Genomic DNA, 18218 nt, shown 5'->3' with positions numbered 1-18218 from the left:
TCCAAAAGAAAAAGAAAGCATCCCTGCCTTTCCACAGCACCACCCAGGAGAAGCAAAGCAGAACTAGCCAAATCTTGTGATTCAGTATGTTCTTTTTCTCTGTCTAGTTAGAGAGCTAAACTGTACCACATCACCTGGCTACAGTGTGAAACCCCTTCAAGACAGAGTTTTGGAAATGGAGACAGCACATATACTGGACAGGTGAGCCAAATGGCTTGGTTTGATTTAAACTAAAATTTGATTTAAATTTTTGTGAGATGCATTTTTCTGTACTTTTGTTCGGGGCTGCAAATGATGCCTTAGCAAGGGTAATCATCAGCTTCTCTATCTGCCTGCTACAGACAAGCAGGTAACAATGAGGGGAGATGGAAAGCCTACCATGTCCTGCAAGGGAAAAAAAAAAAAAAAGAAAGGGAATTAAGGATCCAGGAGGATGTAGGAGCAGGCTGAAAACTACAGCGGGCTGGGAGAAAGTGATAAAGCAGTGAAGGAATTCAGAGTGGCCCTGTAGGTTTGTTGAGGCTAGTAAGTGCATAAGAAGCCAGTGGGGAGAGTTGAGGAGGCCTGCAGTAGCACCTCCAGCCTCCCCACTTTCTTTGGTATCCCTCGTGGTCCGTGTCACCTGCCTGTTCCTCTGGCACACTTTCATTTGGAGATCCTCAACTCCAGTGGGGAGAGGCTGGTGCACCTCGCATGAGCTGGTACTCAGGTGTGTGAATGGCAGAGAGAGGAGCAGGAACGACAGAGAGGAGCCTCTCAGCCAGTGCTCCTCACAGCCAGCTGGTAGGAGAATCTGCACTTGGATTCTGCAAGGCAGGAGATGCTAGTGCTGCTCTTCAGTGGCTGAGGTGGCCTGGTTTTACAGATGGAGCTTCACTGGAGAGCTCTATCCTTTCACGTGTTCACACATAATGATACTTGAAAATCAAATGTGGGCAGAATTAATTTAGGTGAAATTTTATTGTATTGGAACTCTTTTAAAAAACCTGTACTCTGTAAACAAGCTCAAGAATGACTACAACTGGGGGATAAATCTTTCCATGTTACCTGGAAATACTGAAAAAATCTGCTAAACCCATAAAATCTAAATACTGTAAATCTACCACTGCAACACACTATCTAATACCTAGGAGTTAGTAAAGCTGTGCAAAGCTCTTCCCAAGGAGATACTTTTGTTGATATTCTTCTTTCAGTCATCTTAAAACAGAATGTATAAAACATGGGATATCATATTGCACAATGGAAGACAGCACGGACAATCTAACAAGGATTTCTTTCTCACTTTCACAGTTGTGTGACTCTTAAATTCACAAGTTTAAATAGCAATTGTCTGATTCTTACTACATCATGAAAACAGTGTTAATGAGCAGAACAAATCTACTGGGGCAACCACCTCTTCAGTATATTACTTTAAGAAAGGAAAAGAAGCTGCAACTCCCCTAAAAAGTTGTGGTTTCCTACTGCATATCACATCCTCTATGAGACATTACTATTGCTGTTTCAGTTGCTGCAAAGAAAAATTTTCTGTGAAGTGAAGCACGCTTATCAAGGGCTGCATCTTGCATGTTCACAAGAGCTTCACTCCAGCATGTTAATGAAGTGCATGCTCAGTGCTAAGCACTCAAAATCTCACTGACTTCAATGGGACTAAACTTAACTGCTCCACTGGATTACCATAGTGTTGTCAGGTGAGAGGCTTGGAAGATACTGAATAATAATGTGATTGCGCCTTTTTGTTGCCCAAGAACAAGGGAGTGAGATGTCTACTAATTTATGTATTTATAAAATAAAGTTTAATTAAGGATTTGGTCAACAGATATTGTAAAAAATTTCCAATTCTTCAGCTGCTAGTATCTTTACAGAATAAAGAGAGACTAAGAGAAATAGTGATGGCTGTTTCTAACATAAATATCCACTAAAAAGATAAAGCTTGCTTCTTTCCTTCTCTGGGCGTTCCTTTGACAACCACATAGGAAACATGGGGAACTGGGGATCAACAGAAAAACACTGTGCTAAAGACAGCCCACTCACAAGGGATGGTTTTTCCAGGACTGGAGTGGGTGGCCGAGGAACAGGCTTCTCTACTTTCCCAAGGAAACGCAGGGGCTTCTTTGGCTTTTTGACTTTATTCTTCTTCTCCAGTAGTGCCTGGAACATACAATTTAATGAGAACTCGGCTAGATAGAACAACACAGTAAGGCTGACTGTTGCTGATCACACTGACTACATGGAGCTGAAAGTATTTTGCATTGTGCAGGCTTGTAGCTTCTATTTCTTACTGTACATCAACTGAGAGACTGAATATGGTCGGTACATGAGGCTGTTGCTTGATCAGAAGATACTGATGGGAACTTCAAAATCAGGAAGCGAGAGTTATTTTCCTATATTTACAAGTCATCAGCAATTGCATAGGGTGAGTCACCTACAATTAATCTAAAATTGGTATGAACTTTAATATAATACATTCTTGAGCAACAGCATATTTCAGATTTTTTTTTTTTTTTTCATTTTAAAATGGGAATCTCATTGAACCCATTAGACACTGACCAATATGCAAGTAGAGGAAGCTGCATGTGTTACTTTCCTCATGCAATGACTAAAACATTATTTTCCTAGAAGACAGAGGTAAGAATCTTTCAAAACATTAAAAATGGATAGGTATATAAAAATTTAACTACTGTTTATATATATCACTACAGAATGGTTATAACTCTTTGGCCTTAACTATGGGTATAATGCTTGTTACTGTGGGTTAGAAATGTTAGGGGGCCAGGAGATTTTATGAAGGGGGTCACCTGAAGAGTGTGTAGTTACTGTCCCATGGCCCTTCCTCAGTGAAACATTTTTGTACGATATGCTGATACTGTGCAGGATTCAACCAAATGACCCAGGACCCCTTCCTTGCAAAGTATGTTTTGAAACTCTTCTCATCTGCAATTGCCTAGCAGCCCAGTGGCACCCCCAGCAACTATATGAGTGGAGCAGGGGTGGAGAACTTCCTTCTCCCAAGAAAATCCACAAGCCCATTAAGAGGGGGTTTTAACTTGCTTGCAGCTGTTTGGTAGCAGACAGCAAACCTTGCCAGCCAAAGCAGGCTAGGATTGGAAATGCCACCACAGCCCCAATTCTTCCAAGACAGTTTCAAACTGTTCAGAGAGCCAAAGTCTGGCCAACTTCTCATCGCAAGCTACTTAGAACAAGATACTCAGATAATCATTTCCAACTGCACGGCAACGTCTGCCTGCTGTAGGGCATCACACTTTGTCTTGCAAAGAAAAGAAAAGAGAGTATGCACATGTAAAGCTCCTTCAAAATTATAATCCTACTACCGTATGAGTTGTATCTTTATGACTAAAATAACAGACATATTCCAGGAAGGCAAAGTGTGCCTTTTTCTTTTCTCACTCTCTCTCTTTCAGATTTTCAAATACAGTATTTCACTAGGCAGAGGAACCAAAGAAAAACTTAAGAGAAAAAATCCCATGCTGAATTTCTCTCTCTAGTAATAGGAATTTGATGGCATTTGCACAAGATTTAATTGTGAAATTAATGAAGTTTTGAAACTCCAGTGGTCATTATACAAAACTCTTCTTGCATATTGGATGTGACCTTTCAGGCCAGGATAACTAGTTGCTTCAGAAAAGGAGAAAGATTTCTAGGTGGAGGGGAAAAAAATGCTTTATTATTGAAAACTTCTGAACAGGACAATGTTAATAATGCAAGAATCAAAGCCTATACACTGCTTATAAGCCATGTGAAATTGTTACAGCTCAAAAATGTTGAGAGATTTTCTGAATTGTTCCTTGTATTTGATGACCTTGGAGCTCTGTGTCATAAAGATCACATCATATATGATTTATAAGGTGTTTTTTCTATAATTCTATGCAGGGTGAAATTGAAAGAAAAAAGCTGCTGTAATTGTGATTCTTTTGAAAACAATGGCTTCATTGTTTATTAGTACAATGTTGCATTCATAAGAATTTTTCTAATAAAACCTTAGCCTCCAAAAATATTTCTTGCTAACCAGAATAACAAAATACAACCAGAATAACAACTTTTAAAGACAGAAAAGTCTGTGAGCATTTCTGACAAGAGGGAATTCTTATTAATGTAGATTTGAGAAATACTGCAGTTCCCAGAAGTGGTTTTACATTTTCACATCAGCACAGTCTAGTGCCTGCTTTGCTATCTTTGTGAAGTAAAAAATGTTTACCATTTGCTTTCTCTAATCTGAGGGTTCAAGTAATTTTAAGACTTAAATGTAAGAAAAGAAAAAATGTGGGTTTTTTTGCATTAACTGGTTCTGCCTAACTTAACAAGCCACTATTTTTCAAAACAGGGAGACCAGGGCCCAAGAACCACTGTAAAATACTTTCTCTAAAAAGAAAAAAAGTGATGAATTTTTGAACAACATACTTCAAATGTCACTGCCTACATATCACACTCTGATTTCTCTGAGACAGACTGCATTCTTTTTTCAGGTAGCAGGTTCAGAGATTTATAATGGGATAACCTGGTTGGATTGGACAGCGAGGGACCACCCAATTCATCACCTTTTCATTTTCCTGGCAAATGCAGTGAACAGCAAATGCCACCCATGCTTTTGGCCATACACTTTAGCTTCTCTGCTGGCTTCTGATAGAAGCAGAACTCCTGGCAGGATACTGGCTTGAGAAACAACTCTCAGCTCAAAGAAATCATTCTTTAGATTCCTTCCTTATCTTCTCTATGATCCTCTCCTTCTCACAAGACACTAGGTTTATTTTATTTTCATGTACAGTACAGAGGGTACTATCATGTTTGTCCTTCTTCCTTTTTGCCTGAGAATGAAGAATGTGAGATCATCAAGGATGGACAGACTACCTACTTTGCAATGCAGCATGGCTGCTGCATCTTGGCTGATCAAGACTGAAATAATAGCTCTTAGAGCTTGTCTGAGCATGAGCCAACCAACACTGCTGGAGATCCGTTCTTGATGAAATAACTGCTTGAACAGGTTTTCCTGTGCTTTGAAGTTGGCAGAGATTCTTCTCCAGAGACGTTGTTGGCCCCCCTATTTCTTCACCTCCTTCCAGCAACCAGACAAAGGAAAACAAATGTGGTGAGAGCTGCACTTAATGCTGAGGTGAGAGGTTCCCTGTTCTGACATCATCTTGATCCAGCACTTTGAAACTACCTGACACTTCACTCCTCTTGAGTCACCAAGCACAGAGGGTCAGCCTGAAGTCACACATTGTTCTGCACTGGGATTTCTTCTAGCAGCTCCTCCATTCCTTGGTGTATTCATTTGTCTAGTTGCATTTCTTTCCTATAATAATTAGCTCTATTAGTATGCTATCTCCTTAATGCCTCAGATTTTCACACAAAGCTGTCTATGTAATGGCTAAATTAAATTCTTTAAAGTACTGTCACTTGCACTGGCTAGGAACTAGCTTTCTTCATCCTTTTACAGATCTAGCTTAAGACACCTCATTGTTCTCACTGTAAATCCTGGGTGACTCTTGTTTCTGCCATGTTCTCTTCTTTAAGTGGATTACTCAAAGAATACTGGCTGTACATAATACTGCAAAAGGTTCCGGGATGCTTCACAAAAAGTCTGCTTCTAAAATCATTTCTTTCTGGCTTTTTGTCTGGAAGAAGCTGTTCTTATTCCCAGCCAAACACAGATCCTTTTTGTAGTTCCTTGGATAATTGCTTGTCCCTTCTTCAGGCTTTAAGCTTAGGAGAACCCTTAATATGGCAAACCAGAAAGAACATAATGAACAGGACTAGTCCATCTTGGCAGAGAAGCAAGCCTTGAAAACCAGAAGTAATTCAAATTAAATATTTCTGAGGCCAAAATCTAACATTCTTCCCCTGTTTGCCACCTCCTTCCACAGATTATCCAGGGAAAACGAAAGAAACTCATTCTAGAGCTAGATCATGGTGTACTTTCTGAATTTTCTAGAGTTCTGCTTTATTTCTAGGATTATGGGAGAAAGCCTGTAGATTAAATGTGCCAGGACAGCACTAAGAAGAGGCTTTTGACTAGAAAACTGGCCTAGCTGCTCAGTTACAGAAGTAACGTGGAGGAACACAGCACCCTTCTGAGACGATCCCTAATTGCCTGCTTTAACCATCTTTCCTGCTGTGTGTGATGGAGGTTGCTGGCAGGACTGAGACTGTGTATGCCAAGAGGTCAGACAGCTGTCCTCTCAAGTGCTAAATTCTGTTAACTCAAGTACTCTGCACCCTTTGCTGCCCTCTTCCTGACAGCTCCAGTAGCTTATGAGGTGGACCTGTCAGAGAGGCCCTCCTAAGTCAGAACACGCTACAGCCATGAAACTTAAGCAGCAAAAGCCTCTGATGGGAGAAGTGACCAGGAGCAGCACCACAGAGCTCAGGCACTAATTAGGGCAGTAATTTTTTGTGGCTCTGAACAGAAAGTTTGTCTAAATCTAATGGTGGTGGAGGCAGTCGTGGTGTTTCACAGTGTCAAATCTGTCTGCTTGTCTGGACCAACCAGTCTGGTGCCTGCTTCTGCGTATCTAAAAGCAGCAGTTAAATTTGGCATAGTGGATTTACCACCTTTGCCTGCAAGGAAAGTGCTTTGTGATTTTAAAAGAATATATATTTTGCCTTCTTGTGGTGAGGAAATGAATACTCGTTATGTTAGCCCCCTCGGTATAAAGCATAGACCAAGTGATTTACACTGATTTAAGAAAGAGAATATGCAGAACTGTCTGGGTTTGTTCTGCATTCCATCTCCCTTTGGCCACCAATTTTTCTTTGCAGAGACATTATTGCGTGAGCAGCCAGCACTAGGGCATACTTCTCCGTGACTACAGTTTTGACACCCCACTGTAGTCTTTCAAACCGTAAGAAGTCTTTTGAACAAACAAAATGCAATTTCTGTAATTGGAATTCAGCTCTGAAAGCTTGGGCTAACATTCTCCTGCCTATGGGAACTGTGTTATGATCCAGACTACAGGCACTACTTGAATTTTATGCAAAAAGCACCCAGACTCAAACCCCTTCAACACTGCTGTCTTCTTGTCTAAAACTGCAGTGAATTGTGAAACCAAACGTCTTTGGTTCTTGAACAATGCCCATAGCACACAAGATTTTCTTTGAAAATTTTCCTTCTGAATCATAATCAGATGCAATATTTCATATTTTACAAGATCCAGTGGAATTTAAATTTGAGATAATATGACTTTTCAGAACAAGATTTGAATTAAAAATTCATTAGGAGAAAGTTACTGTCTGCATTAAGAGAATTATTAAATTACATTAAAACAAGAAAGCCATACACATAATTAGGAAATATTTCTTCACTAAATAAAGCATAAATGAAAATTTCCAAGCTTCACGAATGAAATTCAATATTTTTCAGAGATATGGCAACCAGCCAAGAATACAAGTTTTTTTTTTTTAAAAAAGGTAACCCTTGACAGCATCACAAGAAGCATACTTAGAAGTACATGTAATTTACAAATATTGTGATTGTAGATGCAAATGAGGCACTTCTTTCCTCAGTGGTTAATTGCATCTATGGACACCTCATCTGCATGAACAGTTGTGATAAATTAAGATATGCAAAACACTATTAGCATGTTTGCAAATCAGATGCTGTTGTTAGGGAACAACAGAGATGTGCATCCACAGTTCTGATCCAATTTTATGAGTGGGGCCATTTTAATCATGCTTTGCTGCAGGTGTTTTTGCAATATGTACTTAAAATGTACATTTTTTTTAAAATGTAAAGAATTTTTAGACTATTAATCCAGACTTGGTTTATTTGATTATTAGTGGTTTGATAGCATAACCAGTAGGCTTGCTACTTGTATGTTATAAAAGCAAGGGAGAAATGAGAATGAGCAAATGGCAGGAAAGACTTTCTAACTGACATAGTATGTTCTGATCCAAATGCCTGATCTGTAGGAAGATGAAAGCAGCTATGCTTGTTTTCTGCAGGGCTGGAGCAGAAGCACAGCTATGATGGAGAGAGAGAGTTCTGGCAGACTGAGTTCCAGAGCAGTACTGGTCATACCTACAACAATCTGGATGTTTGATTCATTCTGTTCTTGAAGCTGTTTTACAGAAAATATTAATTTAGGACAGGAAATTGGGAGAAAGCTTACACAAGTGTCTTTCCAACTGCATTTCTAAACAGTTCAAATCTGAGGAACTGTCATGCTGCTGGATGCAGCTCCATACCTGGTGAACTTGTGCTAGCACTACCTCTAGCCTTGCTGATCTTTTAATATATCCAGTCTCAGTGGTAGTGTTCTTAGGTTTTGGAGTTTTAATCTTCAACTGAGTGACAGAATCTGGGAGAGATGCTTCCAGTTCACACAGTCCTAAGCAATACAAACAATGATTAAGGAGAGAAATTTCAGTTTTGTTTATATTTGAAGTAAATATTTCATAGAAACTAGGTCTTCCAAAATGCCTTACCTGCAAAGGTGTCTAGATAGAAGTTTTTTACCACATAGCATTCAGAAAGGTTGTCTGGGAAATAACCAACTCTAGACAAAGGAGCATATGTTTGTGATGCAAAGTCAGTATACTCTCTGATGATGTCTCGTCTCTCCAGCTTCCCCATCACATTCTTCCTCTTAGCTATCAGCTTCCTGAGCACTGAAAAAGAAATACAGGTGTGAGAAGGTTCTCCATACAAATAATTCTAAAAAAGGCATAATTTCAGAAACTGACAAGAGTTTTTGCTAGTTCCTATGAACACATGACCTGTTTGAGCAGAACGAACGCTGGCCATGCATATCTGTATTTGGATGCAACCTGTTTCATCTTGAAGAAAGGGTGTAACTTTGTGGAAATAGAAATGGCTTGTCTGAAAACAAAGTCTCATACTGCTCTCTCCCTGGTTTTCAAACTTACTCAGTACAAAGTCATGCTGAATCTTTTTGAATTTCTCTTCTTTAGCCTTCTGATGATTTTCCCAGTGGTCATCCAAGCGCCTGGCATCCAGCTTGTTCTGATTCTCCACTCGCCTCTGCAGCAACTTCTTTAAGACTTCCAGTCGAAGCTCCTGCAGCCTGCAAGGGAAGAAAAGGCCAGGTGTGACCTGCTGTGCTCCGCAGTGTGCTGTGCAGTGCTGTCCTCATCAAATCCCATGTACCAATTAACTCCTTGATGCATAGTTCATACTACCTATCTCGTGTTTCATCTCTCATTTTAAAAAGTGAGTTTAGCACCGGTGAAAAGTATTGTGGCAACAGTCTCTTACATTTAAATTTAAAAAAAAGATCCCATTCCCCAAATCAGGAGATTTTCACTGTAATAAAAGGCTTGTACCCTTCAGCCAATCCCCTAAACATTCCTGTTCCTTCTCCATTCAGCCAATAATTAAAAGAAATAAAGAGTATAACTGGACTCTTACTTTTCTATTTCCTGTTCTCTAAAGGCCCACTCCTTCCTCTCCATATCCTCCATCATCTTCCTCCTCTTTGCAATTTGTGAGGCACTGTCCATGGCTGGAAGGGTTGCTTCCCACGCACGTTTTTCCCGGGCACGCTCAATCATCTCCACCTCAGCTAGTCCTGCAGGTAGCCCCCGACCTTACAGGGACAAGCAGCAGTAGTGCTTTAGGAGAATGGTGAATCAAGCAAACAATCACCACCAAAAAGCACTGGAGGGCTGGTTATGTTCGACACAAGCAGAACTGTCAATAGCCAGAAGAAATAATTCTAAGGCCAGTACAATTCTACAGTACGAGTAATGGCAGGACCTGCAGTAGCTACAACTTAGCTGACATTAACAGCAGCACTTCATTCCTCTACTGCAGGCTGCAAAGGAGGGAAACCTTTTCCAAGTTACTTTCTGAGAATGAGCACTTTCTTTGGCATGTCCAATGTCCATCATTATTGCAGGTGGGATGCTAAGAGATGAAGATCACAGGTACACTCTGAGGCAGAAGTGTGTGTACTGTTTTTTTGGTGGTGGTGGCTTTTTTGTTTTTGTTTCTGTTTTTGTTTGCTTGTTTGTTTTCTTTTTTTTTTTTCCTGATGTTTTATTCAGAACAGCTGAAGAACAGCAGGTAAATGGAAAAGCTACTCCTAGTTCATGTTTGTAAAACACATGACCTTTTCATATTGAATGATCTCAAAATTTTATGAAATGCCCCAGAACAGTGCTCTTAAGAAGGAAAATATCATACCTATTTTAGAAATGGATAAAATAATGTGCCCCAAAGAAAGACAATAAAGGCTACTAAAACTAGCAATAGACTTGAAACATGGCATTGAAAAAAAGAACCTCCCGCCAAAGAGGCCACATTTGTCTTGATTTCACAACTCACCCCAAGTGAGTGTAGCAAGTGTCAGAAGTTCAGGGACTGAGCCTCTGGGAATTACATATTCAGGGGAATAGGGATCTGTCTGGGCTTCACCATCCCTGTAATCTGTCTGCGTGCCCAGAGTTCGGAATTTGGGACCAAAGGCCCTGGCGTCTCCTGCAGCTGAATGGACACAAGGCTCTGTCCTAAAAAGAGATGCAAGATGGAAGAACATTTGTCACATTCATTAAAACGAACAAAAATTCTCAGAAGCAGAACACTAAATCAAAGGTAGGATATTCAAATGTGTTTTATCTTCACATTGCTCCCATTGAAGTTAATTCCATTATCTTTAGTAAAAGCAGACTGAGGCTACACTGAGCCCTCTGAAACCTCCATTCTTAAGTAAACAATCCAGAAATCTTCTGGGTTTAGCTCTCACAAGGTATTACATGCAAGTCTTCCCCAGGTATCCATTCTAAAGCATTGCTGTTGATGGGCACAAAAAGTAACTAATGGTTGAGTGAAGTAGGACTGCTTCAATTTAGCTCATATGTTTATCTCTCCAACAATTCCAGGACAAAAATTCTATTCTGATGTAAGCGTGTGCAACTTCCATCGACTCTATCTGGAAACAAATCTCCTTATGTTCCCTCAAAATTTGATCCCCACTGAAAACCACATGAGACTACTTCATGGATGCTATCACAGAGACTGTAATAAAATATCAAGAGATTTTTCAACAATACTGTTGTATTGGAGAATCTTCTTTGTATCAGTGTGTCTTCTAGGATTCAGAGACTCTCGGCTTTCTGTTTCAGGCCTCATAACCTTAACACACTTGAGGCATGTGTCCTTTACCCACAAAGCACTGCTTATATACTGCAAGCAAATTCTGGCAAGCAAAGCAAATTTACCTGTTTCCTCAGGAATTCTCAGTGGTGAACAAACCCTTACCTCTTTAGAAGTTTCTCCTGTTGGTTCATTATGAAGAATATTTGTCACCAGTTAAAAAGTTTCCTAATGTTTTTCTGGTGAGAGGTGACCCATTACAACAGTAATGTTCCACCGCTCACTACTTACTTTTCCACTGCATAAGTAACATCTAGTGGAAGCAGCTTATGAGAAGGGATGAGAGGTCTGAAAAGAGAGAATACAGATGTAAGACAACAACCACGTGTGTGAAAGATCATTACAGTTTAGAAAAACTGAAGTCCAGTAATTTCAGTGACGTTCCACTGATTTTCCACAACTCTAGTTATGTAGTTGCATGTTTAAGAATTGTGCCTGAATATTAAAGAAATCTTTCATAGCTAAGCAGTAACAAAGGAAGTTTCACTAGTAGGATTGTTATTCTTCTGTCAAAGCAGAAAGTAGAACTGCAAAGCAAGGCAATAATGAAAAGAAGTCAATTTTGAGTATACTCACGTTTTGTGTATGTTTCACTAATTAGTTCACATTTTTCACTTTGAGTTTTTGAGAGAGGGTTTTTTAAATAACTACTTGAAATCCTGAGATGAATTCTAACAATCAGCTAGTATGCTAAGCTGTTTTGGATTTATCTAACTTGATCGTTTCCTTTTTTTGCAGTATTTTATTAAGTATCTTGAAAGTGATATGGGCTCAACAACATAGTATTAATTTCTTCTTAGGCATTCTTATCATTTGCATATTGCAGTTCACTCTCAATTTCCCTTAGCCTTTGAGAGACTTTAAAGCTTCATTTCAAGTTGCAGAAGATAACATCACCGTTGTCCTTTTCTTGGTCTTGTTAAAGGAGCCACAAAGAACTTCAATTTATTAAACTTGGCTTTTTTTTTTTTTTTAATATAGTTAAAGTGGACATATTGGCAATAGCTGCTGACTATAATAGCAAATGTGATTCAAAGTAGATGCAACTAAGTTAAGAACATTTGTATACTAGCTGTTGGTTCAGATCTTGTGAGTTCATTGCTGACCTGCAATGTCATTCTGAAAGGAGCAGAGAAGCTCTGCAGTAGAGGACACAAATGAAAAGTTAATCAAGGATTCCCTTTGCTCCCTTTCAGCTCCTGGCAGAAACTGGGAGTTAAAATTTTCCTTCTTAAGAAGGCACCTTTCCAGGAGTCTGGAGGAACATAATGGCTTTGTAAGCATCTTCTTCCTTTCTGTAGGAGGACCTAGAGCCCAAATAATTATTAAGTACAGAATTCCTGGTACATTTGTTTACATTGTAGGTCATTACCTGAAAATTTGGGCATAGTGTGAATTTAAAAAGACCTTGTGATTTACTGTTTAGAATTTCCATAGCAGCGGTCAAAGAACTGACAGAAAAAAACAAGGCTCTGGCATTTTTTAGGTGCTCTTTAAACTGCACAAAAGCAAACTTCTGGACTCTGTTTCAAATCAGTTTATTCCTTACTGTGCAAAATATTTGTAGCGATTCCTTCCACTAACTTCAGGGTCTTCATAAACAATTTGAGGTATCTGAAGAGAAGATTGAGCTCTAAAAGCCAAAAAAAATATCAGTTAAAAGTACATACACGGTAGTTATGTTCTTTTTTTCTTATGCTTTAAAAACAAACAAACAAAACAAACAAACAAACAAAACAAAACAAAACAAAACAAAACAAAACAAAACAAAACAAAAAAACCAAGAAATCTCTCTCTGCTTCCCTGGTTGCACAAACACATACACAAAATTCCACAAAATCCCCATACTTATACCAGCAATTATATTTTGCTTTCTTCATACTTATATCTGTAGCAAAACAGTTGGCCACTTTATGTATATTTCTCATTATATGTGTGGGCAAGAAATGGTCATTTGCTGCCTTTAATAAAACTTTATGTGCTTGTCATGAAAAGGATTGGCCACCTGTAAATGTCTGGCCTTGTAAACTGAACTACTTTTATTTTGAGCAGAAGGAACAAGCTCATTTCCTTAAGAGTGAAAAACTTTCTGTAACAGAAAATATATGTAAAGGAGTAGAATGAGCAAAGGGGAAGACTATTGCTTTCTAACCTTTCAAAAGTGGCTAAAGAGATTTTGAGCAAATGCAGAAAATTTTAGAATCAGCAATTTTGATTTGAATTTTTCAATAATGGAGAAAAATTAGGATGATCATGTGAATGTTTCAAAACTCTACTGGAACAAACATATATTTTGCAAGAAGAGCCTTTCTTCATTTTTTTCCCATTTTGAATTGAAAGGAGGCAGGCTGTTTAAATTTTTCACTATGACATCTTGGAGGATTTATTTTAAAGCTTTGCAAGAGCATGAGGTAGACCTCATTAAGGCAGTCAGTGAGAGAAGGATAATCGACTCCTTTGAAAGCTATGCATCAGGACTGCTATTTGATTTCACAACCACTTTATACTCCTGTCTTACTCTTCTCAACCTGCAAGGTAGTGAAACACAAGAAACAAAAGTTCTTAAAAAAACAAACAAACAAAAAACCAAATAACAACAACAACAACAAAACAACAAACCCAACAAACAAGCCATATCATGCCATCAAGGTAAGTAATTTCCTTAAGCCATATGTATGGCAAGTCTTGAAGGTCATGGGTTTTGTAAGACCATTACTGGCAACTTTTAAGAATCCTGACCTTAGATATACAGGATTGTGGGGGCTGGAGTTGGTGGCTGCTGCCTAATTTTAAATACAGAGGTATATTTACAGAGACACAATTAACAGTCCATAACATTGCTCGACAGCTGGGGTCAAAACAGACGACTGCATCCTGAGATCAGTTGTCTTCAAAGACCTCATCCAAGCCCTGCTCTGTGGAATCCAAGCTGTGCTGTGGAACTCGGGGAGCCAGAGTATGGTGTCTGCTACAGCAAAGCCTACACCGAGATGCTTCATCAGCCTCCCCTGACATGCAATTTACTGCCAAGGTAAGTTTAAAGTCATTTCATCCTAGTGATTTTGGTCATATCAGATAACAAAAGAGAGGGGAATGTTTGGAGATGCAGTTTGGTAACCTGAGATACTTGCTCAGCACTAATCAACCTATTATTGTTAAGTTGTGTTTGTAATTCAAATGAGTTACTTGAGCTGATGGCTAGTCCCAGTAGATGACTCTTTACATATCAGACTGTTGCTCCATCCAGCTGGATTTGTGTTTCATCCAGCACAGGTGGGCACTTATTCTTATGATCTAACTTTATTAGCATAAGCTGTTCATCCTATTATGGTATAGTTATAGGCACAATGGGAACCCAGTGAAATAGCCCCTTTTATTCCACACATCCTGCCTCTTGCATGTCCTTGACGTACATTTGCTGACTTTGCTGAAATAAATGAGCATTTATTCCTGGTAACCTTGCACAGGCAATTCAACTAGTGAGAAGACAGCTGGGAAATATTCTATCTTCTGCATCAGCAACACTGTCAATCAGTGCAGGTTGAAACAGAGGGGATGTATTTCCCTTTTTTTTTTTTTTGTTAATTGCAAGACATTTTGGAAATACATGTTGTTGAAATGCAAATCAATTTTAAAGCAGCAGGGGCATAAAATAAGTCCTCGTTAAGAGAATAACAGGCAAAATGTAAGAACCTGCTAAGGTTTTCCTGTGCATGGGGACTGTTTGAAATGCTGAAAATAAGGGGGGAAAAAGGCTCCAAAGTTCTTCTTTTATTAAGGAAATGAGAAGAGTATGCTTTCAAAATTGAAGAAATACAGGTGTGAAATCCACTGTATCATCCTGAAAAATCTTTGATTACTGTCTGGCACGTTGTAGAAGTCGGTCACCCCCAACCCCAGAGCACACACATCTGAAAAGCCCATGGTCTAAAGTTAGCTTGCTAATGCAGCAAAAACCTATGAGAACAACTGCCTAGACTGATGCCTACAGCCTTGAATACAACTACAAGAGGACTCAAAAAAATGCATGGTGTGGAAAAACACAAACATTTTTTAATTTTTTTTTTTAATCAGAAGCCTGAGTTGTGCTGCCAGGAGGAAGTTCAACTAAGAAACCCCTGTGCTAAAAATGCAGTGCCATGGTCCAGGCCCCGTACACCACTGAATGAGCAGCAAAAGCAAATCTATCCAGCTGCAACTGCATAGGACTAAAAAGAAATAGCTCCCACTGAAGTAACACAAGTCACTGAAGTCTTTGTAACTTATTGGATCTATAAGAGATTGAAATAACTTCTTTTTCTCAGCAACCGCTGCAAAGCAGATAAAACAGGGATGAAGGAATGTGCAACATCCACCCTGTAAGAAACAGATGGGCAACCATACTCCACAACAGCTGCAATCTCTTAATTTCAAGGGAAATATAAGTAGGAACAAATTGCAGTCATCTCCACTTCAGTGTACGTGGGTTTTTGTTGGGTTTGTTTATGTGTTTGTTTTAAACTATCCAGCCATAGAACACTTACGAAGCAAGCCACTGAAGAGCCTCCAGGCGCTGCTCAGCCCTCCCTCTCCATCTTTGGTGGATAAATGGAGGCACTGGATCTTTGCCCTCCAAGCACAGACCGTAGCCTGGGAAATGGATCGAGCTACTGAACATACTTCTGGACATTGGTGCCTTTACCTGAGGTTTGTGTGGACACAATGAAAAGACACGGTGATTTAGTGCTTTCAAACAGCATTAAAGAGATCAGAATTTCAGCTTGCCATGATTTACAGGAGTGCACATTTGGGATGGGGAAAGAGGAAGGCATACATATGCTAATGATGTCAGCTGGTTAGAGGGTACTTCTCAAGATGTGGAGCATACCAGACTAGCAGCAGATGCACAGATATGTCTTCTGGCTGTTTTCCAGTGTCTAAACTTATATATAAATCAAAGGGTCTAACGGTTCGTTACATAATGAAGTTAGTGTGCAGTAACTGTGAATGTGTGGTAATGTGAACTTCTAGCACATTACCCCATGTAACTCCCTTCTGTTCCGTGTGCTCTAGAAATGAAGTAACATATCCCACTTACAGAGTAAAGTTACATCATTTTATACTGTAACAATTTTAGCATGTGTTAAAAATATTGCAAGGGGAGTTAGCACACAAAAATGATCACATTAAAAATCCACACCCTTCCTTCTAAGCACTGATTTCCCTGGGTAGCTATGCCTTAAATCTCTGAATTTATGGCTGCCAATAAATCTTTGCAATCGTGACTCAAGTATAAGTGATGTAGCTATATTGGCTTAAGCTCTTGTAAAGCCTGAAATCAGGCTTGCGCTGTGAATCGCCCCTTTCATTTCAGAGAGTGCTAACTCGGAGGCAGATAGGGTAGGGCTGACATTTCAAGTACACTCACTCACTGGAGTGTGAGAGAGGGTCAGAGGATGAAGATCCAGGCACCCCACTATTAGCAGTAGCTGCTTGCTGTGCATGAGACTGCATTTTTGTGTCATTTCTCTTCAAGGGGAATTCAACTTTTGAGAGTCTGGATGACCCTATACACTAATATTACGACAATACCTGTCCTCCCCATTTTGTGATGCTATAAAGATGGAAAGTTGTGTTGTTTTGAGTTGCACATTATGCACTTGCTGATTCATAGGCTTCAAACATGATTTACCACGTCAGAGACTTTTACCAGACCCATCTGCAGTGTGACACCTGTGACGTGAGGACGTTAGTGACAGAATGCCTGCTCACTTTGCCTGGCCTGAACTGTTACCACAGCCATGCTGCTGCATGGATCACGATGTTACAAGAGAAGACAGGCAATGTTTCCAGCTCCCCATGTATGTCTCCCTACAGAGAGGCAAACAAACATGCATTCTCTTCATGTAGATATAAGAAAGAGTCTGAGATGGTGGGGTAAGAGACAGAAACATTCTTAAAAAACATGTCTCTTGATTCCCTTGCTGGAAGGCTGCTCAGGGATTTTCTCCTCGCTGTACAGCAACACGCTTTCAGAGTTCAGAATATCTGCCTTGCAGGCTCTGCCAAGTGCATAGCTTCAGGAGGACTCTGTTTAAAATCCACATCATTGTTCAGTTGCACCAAGTCTGTTCTCCTTTGGCGCTGTACCTGTAGGCAACCTGTCCAGCCATCAGTCACTGCTGTCAGAAGGTGTGGCTGCAGCTCCCACAGACATGCCCCAGCTGGTTTGAAACGAGCTAGGCTGAACACTGATAGCAGGGGAGCAAAGGCAGCAGGGAGCTAAGCACGGGCTCACTAGCTAAGGGCTTAGAAAGGAAGTTAAATGTCACTAACCTAGTATGAAGAGTCAGGGTGAGTCTGCAATCTTTACAGGCTGCTTAGCTGATGCTACTTAGTTCATTTTGTACTAAGTATGCTACCTTGAGCTGCAGTGTCAACTCTATCCCAAAGTGAGAGACAATGTATGAAGTAACATTTTTAACAGCTGTTTGAACAACAGCACAACTGTCCAGCTCTTTAGTTATATCTTAGTCACATATACAAGCTATTGTTAACAGCATTGGGAGATATTCTATTAAAAATACTGATGCACAATTTATGAAATTACTCAGGATACGAAACTGGGCATTTCTAAGCTGCTGCTAGAGAGTCACCCTAAGCCAGCAAGCATGGTTACTCCCTGTGTTAACCCTTGTTTTACATAAAACTGCTTTGCTTGCTTTGTATTTTGCTTTTTTAAGGGAGCAGCTTAGAACCGACACAGAGTTTCTACCCACGTTTATGCACACTCAGAGAAACAGAAGGTGCACATCTGAGCCATCTTGGGTCCACACCTACCGCTTCATCACTGACAAGCTGAACATAGCCATTTGAATTTGAATGGTCCTTCTGACCTGACGATGTGTGCGGAGGGTCTGAAAAATAAGTGAACAAACAGAACAAGTTACATACGTAAAAGCCTGTCCCTGAGAGGGCGTAAGACAAAGCAGGGAATTAAACACGGAAAGGCACCCCAGAAACGCTCCGTACCCGGCGCTGCCCGCTGGGACACAGAGCCCGCGCTGGCTTTGCTGCAGTCACCAGGGTCCCCTCGCTGCCGGGGGGTTCG

The 18218-nt window shown here is 40.0% G+C and overlaps 1 protein-coding gene across 1 annotated transcript in view; it reads right to left on the bottom strand.

The window, feature by feature from the left end:
* Positions 1 to 15785, bottom strand: part of MAATS1 (MYCBP-associated, testis expressed 1) — a gene marked incomplete at its 3' end in the record, with an annotated part of 21298 nt that extends 5513 nt beyond the window's left edge. Inside the window, exons 1-9 of the mRNA XM_008949276.1 lie at positions 15652 to 15785; positions 12678 to 12761; positions 11360 to 11416; positions 10301 to 10482; positions 9383 to 9560; positions 8881 to 9038; positions 8440 to 8622; positions 8200 to 8342; positions 2032 to 2148 (exon numbers count right to left, since the gene is read on the bottom strand). Of these exons, the coding sequence (XP_008947524.1) occupies positions 2032 to 2148; positions 8200 to 8342; positions 8440 to 8622; positions 8881 to 9038; positions 9383 to 9560; positions 10301 to 10482; positions 11360 to 11416; positions 12678 to 12761; positions 15652 to 15785 (1236 nt within the window). The remainder of the gene's footprint in view (positions 1 to 2031; positions 2149 to 8199; positions 8343 to 8439; positions 8623 to 8880; positions 9039 to 9382; positions 9561 to 10300; positions 10483 to 11359; positions 11417 to 12677; positions 12762 to 15651) is intronic.
* Between the last annotated feature and the right edge of the window lie 2433 nt (positions 15786 to 18218).

Source organism: Merops nubicus, unplaced genomic scaffold (genome assembly GCF_000691845.1).
Source record: "Merops nubicus isolate BGI_N331 unplaced genomic scaffold, ASM69184v1 scaffold44911, whole genome shotgun sequence".
Classification (NCBI taxonomy): Eukaryota; Metazoa; Chordata; class Aves; order Coraciiformes; family Meropidae; genus Merops; species Merops nubicus.
The sequence above is the reverse complement of the archived record's forward strand: the minus strand, read 5'-3'. Positions and strand labels throughout refer to the sequence as shown.